The 23,973-nt window shown below is 50.7% G+C and overlaps 1 protein-coding gene across 25 annotated transcripts in view; it reads left to right on the top strand.

The window, feature by feature from the left end:
* Positions 1 to 23,973, top strand: part of KIF1B (kinesin family member 1B) — a 2,119,562-nt gene that overhangs the window by 451,641 nt on the left and 1,643,948 nt on the right. For all 25 annotated transcript variants that reach the window (XM_069609972.1, XM_069609971.1, XM_069609973.1 and 22 more), the window contains one exon: positions 5,541 to 5,616. In XM_069609972.1, coding sequence (XP_069466073.1) covers positions 5,541 to 5,616 — 76 coding nt within the window. The remainder of the gene's footprint in view (positions 1 to 5,540; positions 5,617 to 23,973) is intronic.

The following is a 23,973-nucleotide window of genomic DNA, read 5'->3' as shown; positions in this document are numbered from 1 at the left end:
GTTAACCCGCCTTCCCACAACCCTTGTCTGCCCACAGGACACTCCTGAAGTCCGCTCTTAATCTCACCTGATGATTTGGAAAGATGAGCTCTCTAGCCTGCGTCGAGCGCAGGGGCGCGTAGACGACCAGTTACTTCACTGGCGTGGAGGAATTGGCGAGTTCCAGTATTGACTCTAAAGCCCAATCGTTCGTAAGAGTTCAAAAGTCTGATCTTCACTCTGCCAGATTCCTTGCAGGTTGCAGATTTAAACCACTAGAAGAGTTCCAAGTGGCAATTGGTAAGATCCTGGCAAGTCTATTGTGGTTCTCCCCTTAGGGGCCGGGGTGCGGCGGTGATGCAGAATTGACTGCGCCGACCCGAGATTAGGTGAGTACCCCCCCCTGTGGTAATCGGGTAAGTCTTTGGGGGTAGGTTGTATTGTCCTTGTTTTCCCCCTAGGGGCCGGGGTGCGGCGGTGATGCAGGATTGACTGCGCCGACCCGAGATGAGGTGAGTACCCCCCTGTGGTAATCAGGTAAGTCTTTGGGGGTGGTTTGTATTGCCCTTGCTCACCTATTTGTTCTTGTCTCCCCCAGGTGTTGAAGAATGGCCTGGAGATGCTGGGTTTGCGATGGAGTAAAGGAATGCAGCCCCGGATGGTGAGTTCAGCGCGGCGCTGCGAGGCACTGTGAAGGCTTCTCTCTTCCAGATTGACGATGTGCTGGATCAAGGATTCAGGTAAGGGTTTTGTTCTGATCTCTTTTTCTCCTTTTCTTGTTCCAGGTGTACCAGGGCTGAAGCGGGTGTGGCTGAAGACTGGAGCTGCTGAAGACACGGTGAGCGTTACGCTGCAGCACGCAGAATAACGCGAAGCACGTGTGGCTGTCCGGGTGTGGCTTAAATAGCCTTGGAAGAAGTTCCAGGTAAGTATTCTTCCACAGCCCCACCCGAGAGGAAAGGAGTCCCTGAGGTAAAATAGTCCCTCTAAGCCTCATTTGGCTTGTGGCTTCGTGCAGCATGGTCTGCATCAGGTAGGTATGCAGCATGGTCTGCATCAGGTAAGTTTTCTGTAATGAGCCTGGCGCCCATGGCGCCAGGACTGACTTTATTCTTATGAGCCTGGCGCCATAGGCGCCAGGACTGTAGCCAAATAGCCCCTAACTGGGGTTTTTGGGCATGCTTCAAGTGGCATGATGCCTGCTTCCGGGGTTGCTGGGCCTGGTCTGGCTTTCCGGGGGCAGGCATCGTGACACTTAGGTTCGAATTACAGTAGGCCATTTTCGGTGCTCCTGTACTTTGGGAGTGCTGTTTTCGTCAATTGAGAGTTGACAACTCCACTGTTCAGGCCTTACAGCCTGTGTGCTATCAGGAAGGCTCCTCTTGAACTCCTGTATTTTCTACAAGAGCAACCGACTGGTTACTTAACGTTCTCTAAAGATTTTCAACAGAATTGGTTTTCTCCATTTGACTGTGGCTTTGCTGGTTTGCCAAAGGTCCATCTTCTTGATCCTACTGGCGTTGGCAATGCTGGTTCCTCCATAAACTTTAATTGTTAACACTTTTTTAGTTAAGAAACGGACTGCCTAAATCCCTCTGGCAGAGTGTACTTGTTATTTAACAGTTGCTAACTGTGTTCGGTCTAACCTTTCTTTACCTCCAAACTCAATTTTGCAAAGGTGATACATATCAGTGCTTTTACTGAGCTTAACTGACATCACTCTGTGCACTGGATATGTAAGGCATATGAAAGGTTACTCACCTGCATTATTGTTCCTTCTATAATTTGATTCCATTTCTAATTCAATGTTTGCTGCATTTTAGACTTTCTTGTGTGCCTTGTGTATATGTAAATATATATCTGATGCTTGTTAATCTGCTTAGAATCACATGCTGTGCATAGGTCCGACATCCAGTGGTCACTGCGGAGTATTGCATTTTGTTTTTCGTAGTCGAAAAGGGACGTCGTCAAGGCGTGTCTGAAATACTATCCCTATAGTGACGTGTGTTGTACCCACAATCCCTCACGCGTCGAGGTCCCTCAGATTGTTTTTTTCCGCCCAGCTACTGGTCGCCTTTACGCGGAGCTCCTCGAGAGACATTGCAGATTCCATCTCCTTGACCTGTGGTCGTTTTTTTTCCTGTTTAAAGATTTAATATATCGATCCCTCCCTCGACGCAGTTGTGAAGCTATCTCCGCGGAGCAAGATCTTCGACGGAGGGGACGAGCGGAGGAGATCCTTCGGCGTTGCCGAACACGTGGCCTGGCCTCGCAGGCCTAATACAGTAGGGAGAGTGGGGTCGTGGGACATCTGATTCTTTTTCTGAGAATGCCTTTCCTTTTCCCCTTCCTTTCCCTTGGGGTAGTTATCACGGTTTATTGCCTCGGCTATGGAGAGGACACCCTTTAGGTTTTGCCCACTTTGTAAGGGCAAGTTTACTTGGAAGGACAAGCATTCACGGTGTAACCGCTGCTTGCCCCTCGATCACAAAGAGGACGGTTGCTCGGCTTGTCGGCTTCTAAAGCCAAAGACTCTAAAAGACCGTAGGGTCAAGAGGTGGGCGGCCTACGCGATGTCGAAGTCCGGGTCTTCACCCGCTGCTGCTACCACCGACAGTGACGAGGAACGTGATAACACGACCTCCGCTACGGAAGTCGTACACCCCTCTAAAGAGCGCTCGCGCTCTTCGTCGTCTGTCCCCGGCCCCGACGGGCTCGGCTCACGCCCTGCTTATGGGGATGAACACCCCGGCGACACTGACGCACACGATACAACACATAAACACACAACCCATAGCTCTTCTTCGTCGAAGACGAAGAATGCATCAGCGCCCAAGGAGACGCAGGTTACACCGGCGGCCTCCTCGGACCGTTCGGGTTCGAAGCCCCTCTCGCAGCCGCGACCAGCGACTAATATAACTTTGTTTTCTTGGGTCTATTTATGCACTAATTTCTGTGTACTGCTCTACAGTTCACATAACTCCCTCCTAAGATAAGCCTGGCTGCTCAGCCACTCTACCGACTTGTGTAGTACAGAGTTGGGTCCCTAATACCAAGAGATAAATCTTATGAAGTCTAACACCAGTTGGACTTTAGAAAAATGTAACCAACATCCACAAATTGTGCTCTGGGTTCCCTTCACCAAGTAAAACACAGTTCCACAAAGTGTCCCCAGGGTTCCTTCCCCAAGGACAACACAGTTCTCTTGACTTTCAATTCACAGTCAATTCAAATTATTTAGCAGATCTAATTTACAGGCTTTAGTTCAACTCTTTATCCGCCTTCCCTTTATGCTCTTGAACATTTATTAGGCATAACCACTTCAGCCTCTTGACCTTTCTTGGTTTGCTCTAGATAGGGTTCACTCATCACAGGTCGCGCAACCGATAACCCTTGGTTATTTGCAGTGTTCAATGACTTTCTTAGACGTCCTTGTCAACACAGATTTCCTTCTGTAACTGTGTCATTAGTCCATGTGCACTTTTGCATTACCTTGACAGCCTTTCAACTCTGTTAACATGTGACTTTCACACACTTTAATTCGTGGTATCTCTTTTGTCACCACCTTGCTTTCACACTATCCCATAATGCCGCTTAACTGATTTTGATTCGCCTCCCAGGCTTTCATTAATTGCTTAGAGTTGATATGCACTTTCACACAATTCCGAAAAGGCATTTTACTTGGTTTCAATGCATTCAGAATTTTTCTTCACTTTCCTCTCACTCATGAAGTATTTTATATACATTGTACTTTTCTTACATTAGTTTGGATTCCAATAATTCAGTAAATGCTTTGCTGTCCGTTCGTGTTTCAATAATTCACATTTGGTCTCCAGACCCACTTGTGGCATACTTTTACTAGACCGGCGTCTGCCGTTACACACACCATGCCCCTGGAGGGCCCCGACCTGAGTGATCCTTTCCCTGTCACTCATCGGTGTGCGGCCGCTCCTCTAGGTGCTCTTTTTTTTCCGATCGGGTTCTAGCTTGCTTCTCTCCCTCTCGGGGAGCTCTGGCGAGCAGTGCTTGCTTCCTCCAGGCATTCCGGCAGCTGTCGTGGAGGATGTGAGACTTGACCCTCTTGCGGCCTACTCTGGCCTAGGCGTCCTTTCGGCTTCCCTGCAGTAGTCGGTGCCCTTTTCTCCAGACCCTCGTCTGCCTGCTCCACGTTTGATTGCCCTGCTCTCCTGCCCAGCTGGATCTCCCAATGTTTCTCTTGGTCACTTTATATGCACCTGTGAAGCATTAATTGGTTGCAGGTGCAAGTCCTTTGCCTGGCCATGATTACTTCTGTCACTGGGACATGCCTGACCATAGTAATGTTCTGCAGTCCTCTTCCTCGTCCCAGTACCAAAGTGGTGTGCACAGAGGGTAGCGTGCATCACTCCTACTTGCCTTTTCTTCATCCCTGTCTTAAAGGGATATGCATAAGGAGCAGTTGGAGTGCATACGAATGGGGAAGACTGATAACCTACAAAGGTGGAAGGAAGGTAGGATGTATTTTGATAAGGCAAAGTGGGATGCCATACCTCACTTAATGGCACCTTTCCTGCACTGCCCAACGACCCTCTACCCAGGTGATCCTCCCTCGCATATACACCCCATGTTTGGGGGAATCCAATAGCGATGGCCCTTCCCTGGAAGACCCAAGGGGAGTAGATGGAAGGATGCCCTCAGGTTCTTCACAATAATTAAGTGCTACAGTACCCGCACTGTCCTATTTGTAATTATTGCTAAAACCTTGCAATTTCAGTATTCCTAATCCGTTGCCCACTTTCATTATTGGTATCTCTTGCCTGCAGTTAAATGTTACAATTATGATTGATGAATCCTTTTCCTAATACTGACTGGTGGTGATTTTGGGTAACCCTTTTTTGATGTTATTGCTCTGTAAGGCACTGCTGTGTGGTTCTTATTGGTCAATGTCTTTATGAAAAAGGTGAAATGCAGAGTTTGGGTCCTTAATTTAAAAAGAAACGTATACACCCTTAATCTGGATTCAAGTGAGCCTGCTCGCTTGCTTTTGACTTTGTTTGGTGGAAGATTTTGCAGGGCTCCATGCCATGCTTCACTTGGAGGCTGTAGTGGAAGCTAGAGAAGTATATTTCAGGGCCTCCTGGGGGAAAAGCTGGACGCAGGAGTTGGGGGGGAAAATAAGTGTGAACCCTGCCAAGGATGGGGCTAGCAATTCAAGAGTGAAAATGGTGCAGAGGATGCTGGTAGTTGGACTTGGTCATTGGCATACGCTACACCAGCAGTCGGCGTGACTTGGGATGGTACACGCTGAAAATGGGGCTAGGGTGTAATTCAAAGTGAAAAGGAGCAGTGCTAAAGTAGAATTTAGGCCGAATAAGGATAGCTTAAAGCTTGATATGTCCAAAGCAGATTTCTAGTAGCTAGCGCTAGGGCAGAAGTGATCGCTCACAGGGATAGATCGAAACGTGCTGCAAGTGGGGGTAGCGTTTGGGAATGGCTGGTAGTGCTATTTTATCTGCAGTTCGTTTCCAGCATACCGTGCATGGCCTCATGTGCATCGTTAACTTTCTTGTGTTCCTTTTCAGAGAGGCGTTGCTTGCTGAGATGGGCGTTGCCATTCGTGAAGATGGAGGAACACTGGGAGTTTTCTCACCTAAAAAGGTTCAAAACACCAGGGGCCGGAGGGAGGGCGGTGATGCAAAACCCTTCTCTTCTGTATGCTAGGCTAGGCGCTGATGGCACTATACAACAGCAGCTCTTCGGGGGCATGATTGCATACGCTACTTCAGTGCTCAGGGGTGGGCCATGAGCGCACCAGAACCTTTTTTTACCAAGGACGAGTCTCCCGCTACAGAGGTGGAACAAGCCCCAATTATTTGTTCTTGGGGGTGGTTCCCACTCAAATGGATCTACGATTGCATGCTAGGTCTGCCGCTTAGAAAAGGAGAAATCTTAATTTGCCCATTAGACTGCCTGTCCACCCCCTAGGGAAGGCCAGCATCGAATTCAAGGCACGTGTTTGTCTCGTTGGGCGTATCTTTTTTTTTTTTTTTGCTGCACGTATATCATTCATATTTCTTTAAACGAAACAAATCACAGAATATTGGACTCGTAGTTCTGAATATATTATGGCGAAGGAAAACCACGCATACAAAGGGCTTGATTGCAGTGAACCCTAAGACATGCACTACCCAAAGTTCATATAAATCATGATCTACAGGAGAGGACGAGTGAGGGCGGCCAAGGCACGATTATCTGTATATCCGTTTTCAAAGCTGCATGCAGGGCAAGGAATTGAAGAACCCCCCCCCCTTTTTTTTTAGAAACACGTGTTGGAAAGTAAGCTTTTCATCACACAAATTACAATGAAGCCCTTAATAAAAGAAAAGTTTACATGTTTACTAAGTGGATGGTTAAACCGGTTCTGGAAGCATATAAATAAGCTGGATATTTACTTCGGATGTACGTGATTTTACTGCAGTGCGTAATTTCGAAATCGATAATTCCGAATTCGAAAGGCATGACGCAGTGAAATCACGCATGATTTCAGTGACATGCCCTTATCCGATGCCCCACCGCCCCCTACTTACCTCGTAGGCCTGACTCCCCCATCTCTCTGCGACGCCTGGTTCCCTTCACGTACGTGAATGGGAACCAGCACGGGATCCAGCGCTGCAGGGTCCTCTTTATTTTTTTCAACTTTATTGTACAGCAAGCAGGGGATACCTCTGCAACCCCTCTTGTCATTGTAGCGAACAAGGGTGTGGGGGACACCCCCGCTCCTCTTGTTTGCTACAATGGTACCGTATGGTATATTGGGTCAACATTTTCGGCTGTACGAAATTTTCGTACAGCCGAAATTCGATTAAATCTACCATTTCTTTTTTCGAAATGTTCGGTAACGATTTACTTCAGTGGGAATCAAGGATTCTGAATCAGCTGTACTCTTGAAGTGAACTGTATGTGAACATGTTGCTGAAAACTTTCCATTACGAGAATAGAAATTACTTTTCCTTGGACTATTTTCCCAAAAGAAGTTGATTGGACTAGTGTTTGATGGAGGATCATTCAAACCTAAGGTCCCATTTGATAAAGTATTCTATTTGGATCTTCTCTGACAAGTGGTTTACTGAAGGTTTTCTGCCCTGGTGCACCAGTCATCCTATAATGAACTCCAATTTGCCACTTTTATGAAATACATGGTACATAAAATACATCATTTGTAATGGTACATATATTTCTTATTTCAGTTTAGAAGGATGTGGGGGGCAGGCTCTTGGATTCATTGACTGCTTTTAATAGAAAATGTAAGCAGTAGGCCATATGCTTATACTGTATATTAAAAACAATCATCTTAATCCCTTTTTAAATAGTCTGGGCCCCATGCACATACATCCTTTGGGCCCCCCAGTTTGTTTAATGACTACTTGATTACATCATATTCAATATGAAAACGTCCACTAGATGACAGCACTGAGCTTGCTTTTAATGTTTACTTTTGTATAGAGATCGATGTGTAGCAATGTCGGCACTGCCATCTAGTGGACATTTTCGGATACACTACTAGAACGGAAAATGATTTTCGGGGTTGTCCGGAGGAAAGGGGTGCTACTGTAGCGCTGTAGGCCGTGTTTGGGTCTAGCGCTTTTGGCACCGGCTGTTTTTGTGCGACGCCTTGGGCTCAAGTTTTTTCTAGGCATGCCCTGTTGGCCACGGCCAGAAGGGCGCAGGGACCTACACACCGATATACTAAGTGGCAAGTGTTTGCTTAAATATGTTGTCACCCAAAACACTGCATTTTTTGGTGCTTCGGTCCCAATCTATTTAAACAAATAGCAATATCTGGGTGCGTAGGTCCCTACGCCCTGCTGGCTATGGCCGACAGGGCGTGCCTGAAAGGGACCTGTTCCCTAGGTGCAAAAGCACTGCACCAGAATTTCGGACTTCGGTGTAATGCATGTACACCTCACAACGAAGAGTCATTTGGGGTGAGTGCGCTCTAAACGAGTTGCTGGAATGTTAGGGTTTTAAGTTATTCCATACTAGGTGAGCTCCCTAGAAACCATATGCCAACAGCATAACCAGGTTTTCTCCTGCCTGCAGACTCTGCCTTGCGGGTATGACTGTTGTGAGGTACTGTTGAGTCAAGCATTGAGTTGAAACGGGGCTGTACATGCTCATTCTGATGCATCATGGGTACCTGCATGCCAGCCTTCCCTTTGGCACCTTACCCACGTGGAACAGATCCCAAAGGTGGTGCCCATTGAGGGGCAATTAAGCAGTGTGACTCCACTCCAACTCCTTGTGAATGGAGAGCCACTATCAAAGCATGTGCATCGTAAATCTGGCTCTAATCAAAGAATGTTTCAGTGATCTTCATTATCTGTGTGGGAATCTGCTTATGGCTCTGTGCGAGTGAGAAGTGTGTCTAATGAATTCAGATGTGTCATTCTGTGTGCTCTTTTCCTGTTGAGCCACGCGCGTGTGTGCGTGTGTCTCCTTCCACGAATGTGTGTGTGTGTGTGTGTCCTTCCATGATATTCCACTTTCATTTGGGCAGTGGCTGTGGGTGACTGCACCTTGAGTCCCGCTTCCTCTTAGGTGTGTATCTTATCTTTCTATGTGTTGTTGTTTACTGTTGTCATTCCTTTCATAGCCTACTTCTGTACGTCTAGATCTACACTCGTGTTCAGTGTTTTGTAGCCAACTATCACCCGCCTATGTTGCTTTTTTCTTGTTTGTGTCCCGATGGCTCTTCCTGTTCACTAGTCCTCATTGACCCCTCCCTCTCCACTTTGTGTTGGGCGATGTTATTTGGCCTACACATCCTATATCTATTCCTCTTCAGTGATTGCCTGAGACTCCCCACACACTGTTCTGCTTGGTATAATTGCAATTGCCTTTATTTGTCCTGTTTGGGTGTGGTACTTGGTGTCTATCACATTTCACTTCCTGGTGCGCGATGTTGTGTTACTCCCTCCCACTGTCACTTACTTTTCAAATGTGCCATTGTTGGTGCCATTACGTGTTAGGTGCTGGAGTGTTTTCATTCCACCCGACTGCCCCCTCGTATCCGCAAACCCCATTTCCTCATTCTGCTTTAGTGTTTACAGCCCCATCACGCTTGGTTTTGCTGTAACTCATTCTTTTCTTGTGCCTTTAAACTTGCTCTAGATCCTCCCTCAAGGGCCATCGATGTTCTTCGATGGTTTTGATATATTTACTGCTGACCAGGTTTGTGTTTGATTCAGTTTTAGCAACTCCAGTTTTGCTGTAGAATAGTCTAAAGGTTCTGTAGAGCTGCTCCCTGAGAATCCTATTGTCTGAAGTTGGTGGTCCCTGTTTCTGCCTCTTAGCTGCATATAGAGCCGATGGCATAGTTTTAATGGTAAATAAGTACATTGTTGCCGATGTTTGTTAAATGTATTGTGCATATTTGAAAACTGGAGACCGCTGTGCTTGACTGCTAAAGGTGGAGCCTCTGCATTTGGGTTAAGATTCTGGCTCATTCTCAAGCTTCCAAAATTGGGGCCCATCTCGGTTATTATCCCTTTCCATTTCTTTCCTTGTTTTTTTGCAAGTTGACATACGTTTGTTTACTTGTAAACATTTATATTACCTTTGCACTCTACGAGGTGCTATAATGAAAAACATTTTGGTTACTGTTTTTCCAGTGTTGGCACTGGAGGACAGTGTCAGAATGGCACTGCCCTTACTCTGCTCCCTGGCATTTCATGGCAGGGCAAAAGCTGCGATTTCAGTGCTGGCATTGTGACACATCAAGGAGGTGCTTCCAGTCTAGTGATGCCTCTGGGGTGAAGAATTGTGGAGGCATTCATCGCCCACTGCTGTCCTTGCAGAGCAGCGTCACATGGCTGCAGTCAATATTGAAGAATAAGCTGGCCTTCTTGAACATGATCTGCATGACCGCAGAGGGTGATCTCACGCTAATGCAGGCCCTAAAGGGCACTTTTGGGCAGATGCGTTCCTTACAGCGCTGGCACTGATAGGCCAATGTTGCTTATTTGTTAATTGGTTGCAAAGCTCCATAGAGGATATGTGCCTCCAGTGAACAGCAGAGCAGTCTGTTCTAATGGTTTGTATCCCCCCGCTCTCCTACAGAATCCTCATCTTAGATCTTTATCTGCAGCGGTCATCGGAAAACTTTGCTCAGCAAGGGGCATCGTGCAGCTCCACATAGACTCAATGCTCTAACACCATGGCTCTGGAAGTGATGCCATCGCCAGTTCATGTGATGCCATCGTATTGAGCTCATCATACCCCACGACCTAGGTTAAGTTCCCCTTTTTTGTTTGGTTATTTTATATAAATCGAGCATGCTGTTTCCCAGTGCCTCTCTGAGATGCCAGGAACACCATAGGCTTGGGGTTCAGGTGCTATTGGGCCAGTAGCTCGAAGATGTGTTTCACTTACGTCTATGTCATCAGTATCTGGTGTCTTGGTTCGAGACAGGATATGGAGGAGTGCAGCTCCTGTCACGCTATAAGCCAAAGGTCCTAAGGAAACTGGCAGCGAAGCTGGCTCTGTGGTCTGCCCCTGTCAAAGTCACTGCAATGTACCCATTCCAAGAGTAGCTATTCAGAGGAAGGGGTTGGGAGTTCTGATCTTGTAGAGTCCAGTCCTGATAAAGGGTTCCATGTGTTAAAATTGTGGCAAAAATGGCCATGGACACAAAATATTGCATCAAAAAGGCATTGTGTTTGCAGCTGCAAACCATGTAAAGGATGGGGGGGGGACACCCCCGCAACCCCCGGACCCATTATAACATTTAAGGGGAGCAGGGGACACCCCCGCAACCTCCGCTCCCCTTAAATGGTGTAATGGGGTACACCTTTAACGGGTCAAACCACAGCATTTTTGCCACAATATTTTGTCCAGGCGAAATTTTTGCAGCGATTTTATCACTGCATACCTGATAAAGGGCCTTCATTGAGAGGGAGCAGAGGAAAGGAAAAAGAGCACAAGGAACCACTTAAGAGATTCCATTCAAGCCACAAGTCTCATTAGTTGTGCTTGTTGCATAAGATACAAACTGTGCCATTGCAGGAGAGAGTAAAGAGGATGGAGATGGAAACCCTTCTGAATAACCAGAGCACCAGGCAACATGTCTCTCAAATTATTATTATTATTATTATTATTATTATTTTTTTTTTTTTTTAAAGAGTAGTGGGTGATGTTCAAATAGCAGATGTTGGCTATCTTCACAAAGGCTGCATAGCTAGTGATAGCTACCTCTGCTTTGGTTGAGGAGCCAGGCCCTATTGTGCGGTCAAATGCATGGAAAGGCACCTCTAAAGTTAAGTGTTGTATGCTTGCGATCATGGCTCATGCTTTTGTTACAGAAGACCAACTAGACCATCTTGGCATGGGGGATCAATGTAGAGTTTTCAACCTCGATCATGGAGGTCTTGGCTACAGCGTTTTAGAAGCCAATTTCATCTTTGGCAGCATCATTGCCTCTCCATATAGGCCGGCTTCAGCAAATCAGTTAATTCACACAATGCAGAGTATCTTTGATGGGAAAGAGAACTTTGTTCCATATTGCCTTGAATCAATGTGTGCAGTACACAAACGCTTCCCCGGGAGAGTTTCCCTTTTGAGTATTTGGAGACTGCTACAACGTACTTGATAGATGCCAGTGGTCTTGAAATGGCCTCAAAGCTGGATTTCTTACAAGCTGCCCCCTGTAGTGATCTAAACACTGCCTACTCGAGGACTTTAGAGAAGATAGTGGAGTCCTTTGATCTGAGTGCCCCTTCAATGACATAATGGGACAAGGGTTGTCCAGTGAGACTTAATGCAGCCATTGTGGTTCCAGTTATCTCGGCATCCGTTAAGGCCTTTCATGACCACCTTCAGGGCCTGGCAGAATTATTGGGGGTTCCTCTGCCCGAGGAAGCCCCCCAGGAGTCTGGTGTGCTAGCAGAGGTCTTGGGGAAGTGCACCACGATCTGCCATCCTTCTCTAGAAGGATGTTCTGCAGGTGGCACGAAAGTTCTGGAAGAAGCCCATGGCCAATGCTCAGATGAACAAGAAGTTGGACAGCAGGTTTAGGCTGATAGACAGGGAGCCAATCCTCCTTGCCTCCCACCTGCAGCTGCATTCCTCAGTGGGGGCTGCATCGTCCTTGTATTCTAAACCATCGTCTTCGTCGTCTTCCTCCGCGGGAGCCACCACCAGTTGCCTCTCCAAGGAGGACAAAGTCCTCAAGTCTTTGGCAAAGCGCTGTTACTCCGCAGCACAGCGCAGACTCCCTCTTGCTTGTGACTAACCAAAAGCTGTGGCGGGAGCTCAAGGACAAACCTCCTTCAAAGCCGGTGTGACAGATGCCCAGGCCATTACGCAGGTCCTCATGGGATCTTTGTTCTCCCACATTGACAAAGCCAGCAGAGGGCGGTCTCTTGGGGTCGAGATGAGTAGGACGGCGTGAATACACGCCACTAAGTTCATCTGTGGTGCATGGGCGGATCCGGGATCTGCCTTTCAATGCCATGGACCCTTTTCATTTGTCAGAAGAAAACCTCCACTCAAACTGCCAAGTCCCTGGCCATCCTGATAAAACCAGGTTGGAAAACATTCCCTCAGTCCCGGGGCAGGACCGAGTTCAAGCCCCGCGCTTTATCTGGCTTTAAGGGATTCCGGGACTGCATTACATGGAGACCTGACCGGTCACACCACGACAACAGGAGGAAGCAGCAGTGGACCTCGCACAGGTTTTTCCGCTCCCCCTCCTCTGATGCCAAGAAACAGAACACAGCTCGCCTCTGGGGGGCCGGTTGGCTCTGTTCCAGGACACGAGATGAGTAGGACGGCGTGAATACACGCCACTAAGTTTTCATCTGTGGTGCATGGGCGGATCCGGGATCTGCCCTTCAATGCCATGGACCCTTTTCATTTGTCAGAAGAAAACCTCCACTCAAACTGCCAAGTCCCTGGCCATCCTTATAAAACCAGGTTGGAAAACATTCCCTCAGTCCCGGGGCAGGACCGAGTTCAAGCCCCGCGCTTTATCTGGCTTTAAGGGATTCCGGGACTGCATTACATGGAGACCTGACCGGTCACACCACGACAACAGGAGGAAGCAGCAGTGGACCTCGCACAGGTTTTTCCGCTCCCCCTCCTCTGATGCCAAGAAACAGAACACAGCTCGCCTCTGGGGGGCCGGTTGGCTCTGTTCCAGGACACCTGGAAACCTCTTCAACAACCCGTGGATTCTATCCGGAGTCTCAATGGGCTTCAGTTTTCCTCTTCTTTGCCTCTACCATCCTCTCCTCCTCTTCGTCAGATGGGGTCCCCGGCTCTTTCACGGGAGGTCCTTTCGCTCTTGGATATGCAGGTGATAGAACCAGTTCCTCTTGTAGACGGGCGCTCCAGCTACTATTCCAGGATTTTTGCAGTACCCAAGAACAACCAGGCTGACCTGAGGGTTGTCCTGTCTAAATCTGTCTTTACCTCTGGAACGCTTAAAGGTGATTACTCCCGTGCACATAGCCGAGTCTGTGTGCAGCAGACTGTATGTATGTGTTCCCTGGACCTGAAGGATGCGTACCTGCATGTTTCCATCTACCAGCCGCATCAGAAGTTTGTGTTTCACGATTGTCGTACCACTTTTACTACAGGGTGCTGCCCTTTGTCCTCCACTGGACCCCTTGTGTTGATGAACGCACTGGCAGGTCTTCTCTGCTTGGAGGGCCATCATTTGTACCCGTACTTGGGCGACTGGCTGGTGAGGGTGGGTTCACCCAAAGGGATTGTGCCCTCCTGCCAAAGATTGGCAGGTATCCTTCATCAGCTGGGGTTCTCCCTGAACCAGAGGAAGTCACAGTTGTGCCCATATCAGGAGCTGGTCTTCCTATGGGTGCGTTGGAACACTACTGTTCAGCGGGTGTTCCCTATGCCCAAGAGGATTCTGTCCCTCTGCAAGGCGGTGGTGCACTTTCTGGCCAACATGACCACCTTGGCATGGTGGTTACAGCACATTCTGGGCCTGATGGCCTCCTGCGTGCTCACTGTTAGCACGCCCGCCTTTAGATAAGGCTCCTTCGGCTACACCTGGTGGACAATTGGGATCAGGAGACATGGTCTCACTTGGACAAGATCCCAATACCACTGCTCCTACTGCCTGATCCTCGCTGGTGGCTGCCAATGTTTCAGTGGGAGACCCCTTCACCCGACCAGAATCTACCCTGGTGGTGACGACTGACTCTTCCCTTTTGGGGTTGGGGCTATTCTGGAGGGCTTTGCCATTCATGTATAATGGTCTAGGACGGAAGCCCTCTTGCATATAAATTTGCTAGAGCTCAGGGCAGTGGGCCTTCCCCGCAGGGCGTTTTTGCCTCATCGGGGACAGTTCCATTCTGGTCAGGACGGACTATTCTACCACAATGTTTTACCTGAACAAGCAGGGCAGCACCCCCCCCCACCCCCTCTTCCCCTCCTTTGCATGGAGGCAGTATCGATCTTGGAATGGGCCCTGATGGTGGGGATTTGGATTTCAGCAGTCCACCTCCTGGGGGACGGCAATGTAGAAGCAGTGCAGCTGAGCCGCTTGGGGGTTCAACGCCTATGAGTGGGAGTTGCACACAGACTCCTTGTTGCCCCTGTTCCAGCTTTGGGGGGTTCACAGACCTTGATTTGTTTGCATCTCCTCTGAATTCCAAGTGCCCCCAGTTTACATCATGGACAGGACGGGGTAGGGGGCCTCTGGGAGATGCCTTCCAGATCTGTTGGCATGGCCGCAGGTGTTATGCGTTCCCACCCACCCCTTTGCTCCAATGGACCATCTGCAAGTTCTGTGCTTCAGTGGGTTACAGCCTCATCCTGGTTGACCCCCCACTATCATTCAAGACCCTGGTTTTTGGATCTGCTGCAGTTGTGCTCCCAGGGTCATGTCCACCTTCCGATCTCTAGCAAGGGATTCCTGACACAGCAGGCCAGTGGAACACCTGGACAAGCTGGCGCTGGCGGCCTGGTTCCTGACAAGGTGAGCCTTCAACATGCTACATTTTTGGTTGACAACTGGAACCTCATTCAGCAGACCAGGAGGCCCTCGATTCGGTCCCAGTATAAGAGCAAATGGACTAGTTTCTGCCATTGGGCTTGTGACGAGGATCTGGACGGGTCTGGACCCTGATGACGTACTGGCTCTTTCAGCTCACCTGGCTCGTTCTGGAGTTCAGGTGGATACTTGCTGCACTTATTTGGCAGCCATTGGAGCTTACAAGAATCTCCTTTAGCTTGTGTTTTCGGCGGCCAACCCCGTGGTTAAGGCTCACCTTAAGGGGTTGTCTAGGCTTCTTCCTCCGGTGCATAGGCTGCACCTGGTCTGTGACGTCAATATGGTTGTTACAGCTTTGCAGGCGCAACCCTTTCGAGCCAATGGCCTCTGGACATCCGTTTGGTGACAACAAAGGCAGTTTTACTGGTGATCTCACCACTGCACACAGGGATAGTGAGCTGCAGGCGTTTTCTTCGTGCAAGCCATTCACCATGTTTCACAACGACAAGGTTATCTTGCACATTCACCAAGATTTCTTGCCCAAGGTGGTCTCTCCATTTCATGTGAATCAAGAGATCTGCCTGCCAGTATTCTACCCGAACCCGCACTCAGGCAGAGGGCCCTGCATTCCTTGGACCTCAAGAGGGTCCTCAAGTTTTATCTCTCGGATGAAATCCTTCAGGAGGTTCGAGGCATTGTTTGTGACTTGGCGGGTTATCCCCCAGCTCTCAGGTTTCCAAGGCTTCCATCGCCCGATGAATGCTTCAGACCATTTCGGAGGCGTATATGGCCATGGCCAAACCTGGGGGATTCATTCCCAGTTGCGTTTCAAAGACCTGCTTCTTGGGATGTCGTCAGCAAGGCGGCTACTTCGGCCACTCCATCAGCCTTCTATAAGCACTACTCACTGGACACAAGCTCCAGACGTGATGCAGAGTTTGGTCAGGTGGTGCTGAAGAATCTTTTTGCTTTGTCTTAGATATGAGGCAGGTTATCACAGCTCCACCCTATGTTCTCCAGCATGGGGTCTGGCATGGATTCACATGCTCATGAATATTCCCCGTCGTCGGGCTGGGAATCCTCGGTAAAGAAAAAATCAGTATCAGTTTCGTTTCTGATCTGTCTTTCTTAGTAGTAACCAATCACTGATCTCTGGGTCATACTGCCCCCAGCCAATGACTGCCCTTTCCCTAAGCCCCGCCTCTGGCAGCCATCCTCACATTTTTACCGCACATTCAAATGTTGGGAGTCCTCGTGCTTAGCTCTCGGGTTTTTTGCTGCGTTTTCGTGCTTTTTCAGGAGATTTTCTCATTTTTCGGTTTAATCGAGCCTTAAGCTCCACCGTTTCTACTTCCGATAACGGGGACCCGTTTCGGAATTCTTCTACGCCCCTCAAGGGTGAAGTTTTCGTCGAGTTTACGCTTCTTGGAGGATTCTGGAAGATCTGCGGCCTACCTCAACGGACATGGCCCAAGACAAGGGAAGCTCGACGCCGGATCCAAGCTGTTCAGGTGCTGCCCTGGATGCAGATTACAAAATGTTTCAAGGAGGACGAGCATTTGCGATGTCTCTACTGCCTTCATGAGGATAAGACACACGTGGAGAAGGACTGTGCATTCGGCAAGAACCTTTCGGAACGGACCAAACAAGATCGTCGTTCCCCCCTCGCCGCCTGGCTGGAGAAGGGCACAGCAGGTGAGCAGGCGAAGAAAAGGTCTGAGCGGGCTTCTAAGTCCTGTGAGGGCGCCCTGGTGACGGGGGGCCCAACAGAAGGCCAAGCACCGCGAGTCCGCAGGCACCAGGAGCACCGAAAGGTCGGGCTCTTCGGCTGCCAGGCAGGGCGCGACTTCCCGGCATGTTCAACCACAAGCCAGCCCTCTGGTTCGGGGAAGAGGAAGTCCAAGAACCCGGGTAAGCTGCTGGAGCGGCCCCGGTCGATCTCGAAGGGACCAGAGGGGAAGTGAGGCGCTGACCCTCCCCCCAAGGCGAAGGCCCAGGACGCACCTACGGTGGTGACGGCTTTGATCCAGCCGGCAAAGGCCTCTATCGAAGTGGTCGCTGCAACCCTGGCGAAGCCGGCTGAGACTACGCCAGTGGAAACGTCCTCTGGGCCGAGAGTATCCCTGCCACTGCAGAGGGAATCCTCTTTCCAGCCCATCGTTAAGACCACCGTGAAGACCCCGGCGGAAAAAGAGGGGGAGGCCAGTGGCCATTACAGACTCGGAATCAGCCTCTGAGGAGGATCTGATAGAAAACGGAAAGGACCTCAACGAGAGGTTCATAGGCCTCAACGAGAAGTTCGGGAAGGTGCGATCCGAGGGGACGGTACCCGCTGATGTGATCGAAGATAGCAATGATGGCGACGAAGAGGGCCCAGTGGAGCAGCAATCCCGTTCGTCGCAGCCATTACCCGAGCCCCAGGATAGCTCGGCGGCCATTTTGTTAGCGATCCAATCCTTATGTACTGAGATAAGGACGAGGTTTCCACGGACCCCGACGGAGGATCCAGAACCAGGCCCGTCGGGAAGCCCCCCGAACAAGCGGAGGAGAGTCCACCCCGCTCCTCGCTTCGTGCCCGCGAGGCCTGTGGACCCCTCATCCCCCTCGCCGGACCCTAGAGAGGATACGGCGATGGATACAGCAACGGGGACGGACGGCGGCGATGACACAACGGACATCCCGTCTTCACCCCCCCCCCCCCCTTGGGCTTCTCCACCCGACGAAATTGGCTCCTTTCACGCCATGATAACCAGGGCATCCGAGCTCTTCCAGCTCTGCCCTGAGGAACAGAAAAAGTAAGGGTTTCTTTACCAACGACGAGAGGCCAAGAGGAAGACTGTCCTCGCGGTGCCGTTACTCGACGACATCTGGGACGAGGGGCTGGCTATCCTCAAGCACCCTTCCACGACACCCGACAAGAGGGACAGGTACGAGAAGAAGTACCGAGTCCCCGATGCCGCCCCCTTGTGCCTCAGGGCCCAGCCCACGCCGGACTCTGTCGTCTCGGCAGCAGCCAAGAAGAAAGCAGCGGGTGCGGCGGCTTCAACTTCCACTTCTCCACCGGACAGCGAGGGCAAGAAGTTGGACTCCATGGGACGACGAGTCATCGCGTCGGCGGCAACGACGATTAAGGCGGCCAATGCCTTAGCGATTGTGGCCCGTTACGACAGGGAGCTTTGGTTCAAGATAGCTCCTCTGCTAGACTTCCTACCGGACGACAAGAGGGCAGAGGCCCTACAAATTCTGCAGGAAGGAGAGGTGGCGTCCGATCACGCCATAACTGTGGCAGCGGACATTGCCGATACTGGATTTCGCCAACTGGGCAACAGGGTTTGCCTCCGACGACGAGGATGGCTCAAGGCGACGGACTTTCGCCAGGAAGTCCAGACAAGAGTGTTGGATATGCCTTTCGACGGCAACAACCTTTTTGGGAAGACGGTGGACGAGTCGCTCCAGGCCATCAAGACCGACTCGGAGACGGGCTGGGCCCTAGGGGTACTTCAACGACGACGGCCCTTTCGGAGCTCTGGAGGCAGACACGGTGCCTCCAAGGGATCCAGCGGTGGCTCTTCTACATACCGCCAGGCGGCCCGCTCCTCGTCCCAGGAGGCCTACAGAGGTTGCGGCAAGCAAGGGGGATCCCGTCGTCGTCAAGGAGGCCAAGGCGGCAAGGCCTCCTCCAAGCAAGACTGAACCGGCCGTGGTGTCGGGCCCCCACTGAAGCACCCCGGTGGGAGGCCGGCTGACGAAGTTCATCAGCGTGTAGCAGTCCATCTCCACCGACCGTTGGGTTCTAGACACCCTGGCCAACGGGCACTCGCTGGAATTCCAAAAGAAGTGTCCACGCATTCCTCCCGTGGCCAGGAAGGAGAATCACGTCCCTCAACTGCTGTTGGAGGTAAGGGCGATGCTCAAGAGAGGTGCCATCGAGCTCGTCCCCAGGAGTCTCCGGAGTGTACTCAAGGTACTTCCTCGTCAGAAAGAAGACAGGCGGTTGGCGCCCCATCCTGGACCTGCGTCGGTTAAACAAGTACATCAAGGCGCAGAAAGTCAGGATGGTCACCCTCCAGCACATGCTGGGACAGCTGGAGGAGGGCAACTTCCTATCGTCGTTGGACCTGGAGGTTGCTTACTTCCACATCCCCATTCTAAAAGGACACAAAGTTTCTCAGGTTCGTGGTTCAGGGACGCCACTACCAATTCAGAGCCCTGCCATTCGGATTAAAGTGGGCACCCAGGGTATTCACCTAGTGCCTGCCACCAGCGGCGGCGTGGCTGCGCCTGCAGGGGATCCATGTCTACCCCTACCTGGACGACTGGCTAATCCGGGCAAGGACAAGAGAACTCGCCGTCGAACACACAGCGAAGACCGTCTGGCTGCTCACGGAACTGGGATTCGCAATCAACTACCCCAAATCCCACCTGGTTGCGTCGCAAGTAGCACTGTTTCTGGGAGTGAAGCTCGATACAGTGGGGCAATTGGCCTGCCCGTCGGAGGAGAGGACGAAGGCCATTCTGGGCAAGGTGCGACGCCTGCTAGCCACAGACGTGGCCAGGGTGAGGTCCATCAAGTCACTCCTCGGGATGATGTCCTCATGCATCTACCTTGTACCCCTTTGCAGACTTTGGATGCGTCCGCTACAGGAGTTCCTCGACGCCTGCTGGTTTCAGGCGACGGGCTGCTTCGAAGACAGGATCCCTCTCGACGAGGAGTTCCGTCGGGCGATCCTATGGTGGGGACCCGTGCGCACCTCACTACAGGCACGGACTTTCAGACCCCAGCGTTTCAGGAGACGGTGACGACGGACGCCTCTCTGGAGGGTTGGTGGGCCCACACCGGAGATCTCCACGCAAGAGGCCTTTGGCTCCCGGAGGAGAGGTCTCTCCACATCAACATTCTGTGTTCTGGGCGCTCAAGTCGTTCCTTCCGTCCCTCAAGGACAAAGTGAGGATCTTCACCGACAACACCACCACGATGTTCTACATACGGAAGCAGGGAGGCACCAGATCCCAGCCCTATCCAAGGAGGCCCAGGATCTGTGACACTGGGCCGTCGCCCAGGGGATGTGTCTGGTTCCCTTCCACTTGGCAGGAATAAAAAACGCCATTGCCGACTTACTCAGCAGGGAACTGCGCTCGTGCTACGAGTGGGAACTACGTCAGGACCAGGTGGATCAGCTCTTTCGACGATGGGGCAAACCCCGGATCGACCTTTTCGCGACAGCGACGAACTCCAAGTGCCAGAGGTTCGCCAGCAGGTTCCTGCAGCCGAGGAGCATGGGCGATGCTTTCTCGTTCCCTTGGGACGGCCTGTTTCTATACGGGTTCCCTCCATTGCTGCTCCGTCTCATCAACCAGCTCAAGAAGTCCAGGTGCAGAATGATCCTCGTTGCACTGGCGTGGCCGCGGCAGATCTGGTTCCTGGACCTTCTGGACTTGTCAACGTCCCCACCAGTCAAGCTGCCGGCGGACGCGGATCTTCTCTCCAGAGAAGGAGGCGCCATTCTTCATCACGACCCGGAGTTGCTGAACTTGCAGGCCTGGCTCCGGCAGCACTAGAGTTTGGAGGGTACGATATCCCGGCTGACTGCAGAGAGGTTCTTGCAAAAGCCAGGGCGTCCTCAACTCTCAAGTGTTACGGTCATAAGTGGTAGAGGTTCTCTGTCTGGTGCCGTGCACAGAAGATTAACCCTCTGCGGATTTCGGCCCATCAAGTACTGCCATACCTACTGTTGCTGGCCAAAGCTGGACTGGCTCACGCCTCCTTCAAAATACATCTGGCTGCCATCTCCCGATACACCAGGACTACGGGACGGGCGTCCTTGTGGTATCATCGCCTGGTAAAGGAATTTATGAAGGGACTATTCCGATCGTTCCCGCCGGTGAAGGCTCCTGCCGCGGCGTGGGAGCTTAATGTGGTGCTGACCAGGCTCATGGGGGGGCCCCATTCGAGCCTATGCATTCGGCGCCTTTGAAGTTCCTGTCATGGAAGACAGCGTTCCTGGTGGCCATCACCTCCGCACGACGAGTGGGAGAGATCCAGGCCCTATCTTGCAAGCCTCCATACTTGACTTTTCATGACACGAGGGTGGTGCTGAGGACGCACCCCTCCTTCATGCCCAAGATACCGTCGGACTTCCACCTCAACGAGCCCTTGGTGTTACTAGTTTTCTTCCCGTCGTTTTTGACGCCGGCCGAGAGGACTTTGCACTCGCTGGATGTAGCTACAGCGCTGAAGTTCTACGTGGACCGCACAAAGAGTTTTTGGAAGACGTCACAGCTGTTTGTGAACTTTGGACCTGTGAATCAAGGGAAGGCTCTCTCGAAGGCTTCAATTTCCAGATGGCTCTCCGGCTGCATCATGCACTGTCACCGGTTGGCAAACCGACCGCTGCCCGGCCGTCCGAGAGCCCATTCGACCAGAGCGATCGCTGCCACCACGGCGTTCCTGTCTGGTGTGCCCCTGCTGGACATCTGCAGGGCTGCTACGTGGAGGTCGACTCAGACCTTCTCAAGATTCTACTGCGTCAATCAGGACTCCAGGGAGGAGTCCAGGGTCGGCTAAGCAGTGCTGCGCAACCTGTTCGCCAAAGGTGAGCCTGGTGAGGAGGTAAGAATTGCTTAATGTTGAGTTTTGGATGTAATTCTTAATGTTGAGCCTTTGCCACCTCCCGTGGTTGTGCATGTGTGTACTGCTATGTATTCTTCTATTCATGAACATGTGAATCCATGCCAGACCCCATGCTGGAGAAGGAACAAGTTACTTACCTGTAACTGTTGTTCTCCAGCATGGGTCTGGCATGGATTCACATGCGAACCCTCCCGCCTACCCCTCTGCGGCTCTTCACTTGGTCATACTGCCACTTTGCGTGCTACCAAATCTGAGGATGGCTGCCAGAGGCGGGGCTTAGGGAGAGGGCAGTCATTGGCTGGGGGCAGTATGACCCAGAGATAGTGATTGGTTACTACTAAGAAAGACAGATCAGAAACTAAACTGATACTGATTTTTTCTTTACTGAGGATTCCCAGCCTGACGACAGGAAATATTCATGAGCATGTGAATCCATGCCAGACCCATGCTGGAGAACAACAGTTACAGGTAAGTAACTTGTTCCTTCTTGTTCGGTGAAATCATGGAATTAAAATTACTCACTGTAGTGACTATAGTACTCATAGTCCATAGTCCCCTTTCCTCCATACGTCCTACCTTCCTTCCCCCGCTAGAATGCCAATGACAATAAGGTATCTAAGCGTCCAATGTGCTCAAAGGGCACTGATGTGAGGCACCGGACGGCGGGGCCTCAGAGGGGCATTTCAACGCCTGAGGCTGCACCCCAGCGCGTTACACTAAATGTCAAGGGGAAGCTCAATTTTTCACTGCCAAAGGTTCCGCTACCGTTCCCATGTTGGGGGACGCCCACAAGGATGGGGGAAAGGGACTATGGACTTCGAGTACTCTAGTCACTACGGTGAGTAACTTTAATTTTTTCCAGAAATCTGTTGGTAGTGTTGATCTTTAAAGTGGAAGAAATTATTTAAAATGTCTGTAGCGTCAGTGCATTCTTTCAGGCAGGTCTTGGATCTACCAACTGTGAGGCCTGCTCGAAGGGCACAGGCTCAGTCACCAGGAGGCATGCTTGTTTGAGGGTAGGTGGGTTTGTCCCTGATGTCCAGGCAAAATTACTGACTTTCGATGGGGGCATTTTTGGGGCAACAGCTGATGACTATTGAAAACATTTAAAACATCAAAGGCACTCTAAAATCCTTCGGCCTAACCGTTCAAGAACCTGCAGCAGGCCCTTCCTCCTCAAAGTCCTTTTTACAAGGGACTTGGTTTTTAGCACTTTACATTGTTTGTCCATAATTGCAGTGGCCAAACATCCACTACAAAACAAAGACGCCCCCCTAGCCCAGGCAGAGGTTCCTAAAGAGAGGCCAAGTGGCTGCAGCTACTGTCCCCTCTGCAACATATTTTCAATGGGTCCTTATAGTCTGCTCCAGTGTGGGAAGGGATAATCCTGCACTCCAAAGAGTGGTTATGCTCTACTTGGGATGCCTGGGCACTTCAGGTGGTGTCAAATGGTTACTGCCTAATTTTCTTAAAGTGTCCCCCAGCTCATTCACCTTCTCGCTAAACACTGCTGTTGTTTCCCCTCCATCTAGAAGTGGTGTAGATCCTCTTGGCAAAGGCAGCTATAGAGCGTGTTTTGGGTCTAGGGAAGCAAAAGGGTTGGTACTCTGGCTATTTCCTAATACGAAAGAAAGAACTGGGCCCAGGGCCTTATCTAGGACTTGAGGTTCTTTAGCAAGTACCTCCGGAATAACATATTCAACATGGTCACTTTGGTTCAGATCTTTCAGGCCTTGGTGTTCCTGGATTTGCTGGTGTCACTGGCCCTTCACTGCGCTTATTTCCATGTCTGTATCCATACAAAGCAAAAGGTTCCCGAGGTTCATGAGACTGTACCAATTACCAGGTTCAGGTTGTTCCCTTTGAGTTGATCTCCACGTCGAGGGTTGTCACCAAGCTGATGTCAGTCGTGATGGCTTGTCTCAGGAGGGAAATGGCCCATGTCTTCCCATACTTTGATTGGTTCATCAGAGCTTGCGCACCAAATCACGTGTTTGACTTACACCAGAGATGACAGTCTTTACACAGCTTGGACTTTGCCCTCGATTTTAAAAAGTCACAGGTGGCACCCTATCAGTCACTCTAATTCTTTAAAGCAGTCGTTAATGCTTGCAAAGGGAAGACCTTTCAGCCGAAAGATAGAAACATCCTTCATGCGGTCGACAAATTTCAGAATACACATACACTGCTAGCCTATTGTCTTCCTCCACCTGTTCGGTCTGGTGGCATTCAATGTATCTGATGCCAGTGTCACGGCTGCAGATGAGAATGCTCCAATTGCTTTAGCAGTATCATTCTTCTCAGTTCATAGGAAGCTTGATGACCTTCAGATCTTGTGGCACAGAATCTCCTGTGGTGTGTCCACCGA

Source organism: Ambystoma mexicanum, chromosome 8, assembly GCF_040938575.1.
Source record: "Ambystoma mexicanum isolate Mex_15411 chromosome 8, UKY_AmexF1_1, whole genome shotgun sequence".
Classification (NCBI taxonomy): Eukaryota; Metazoa; Chordata; class Amphibia; order Caudata; family Ambystomatidae; genus Ambystoma; species Ambystoma mexicanum.
Note: the sequence above shows the minus strand (reverse complement) of the source record. Positions and strands in the feature narration are given on the sequence as shown.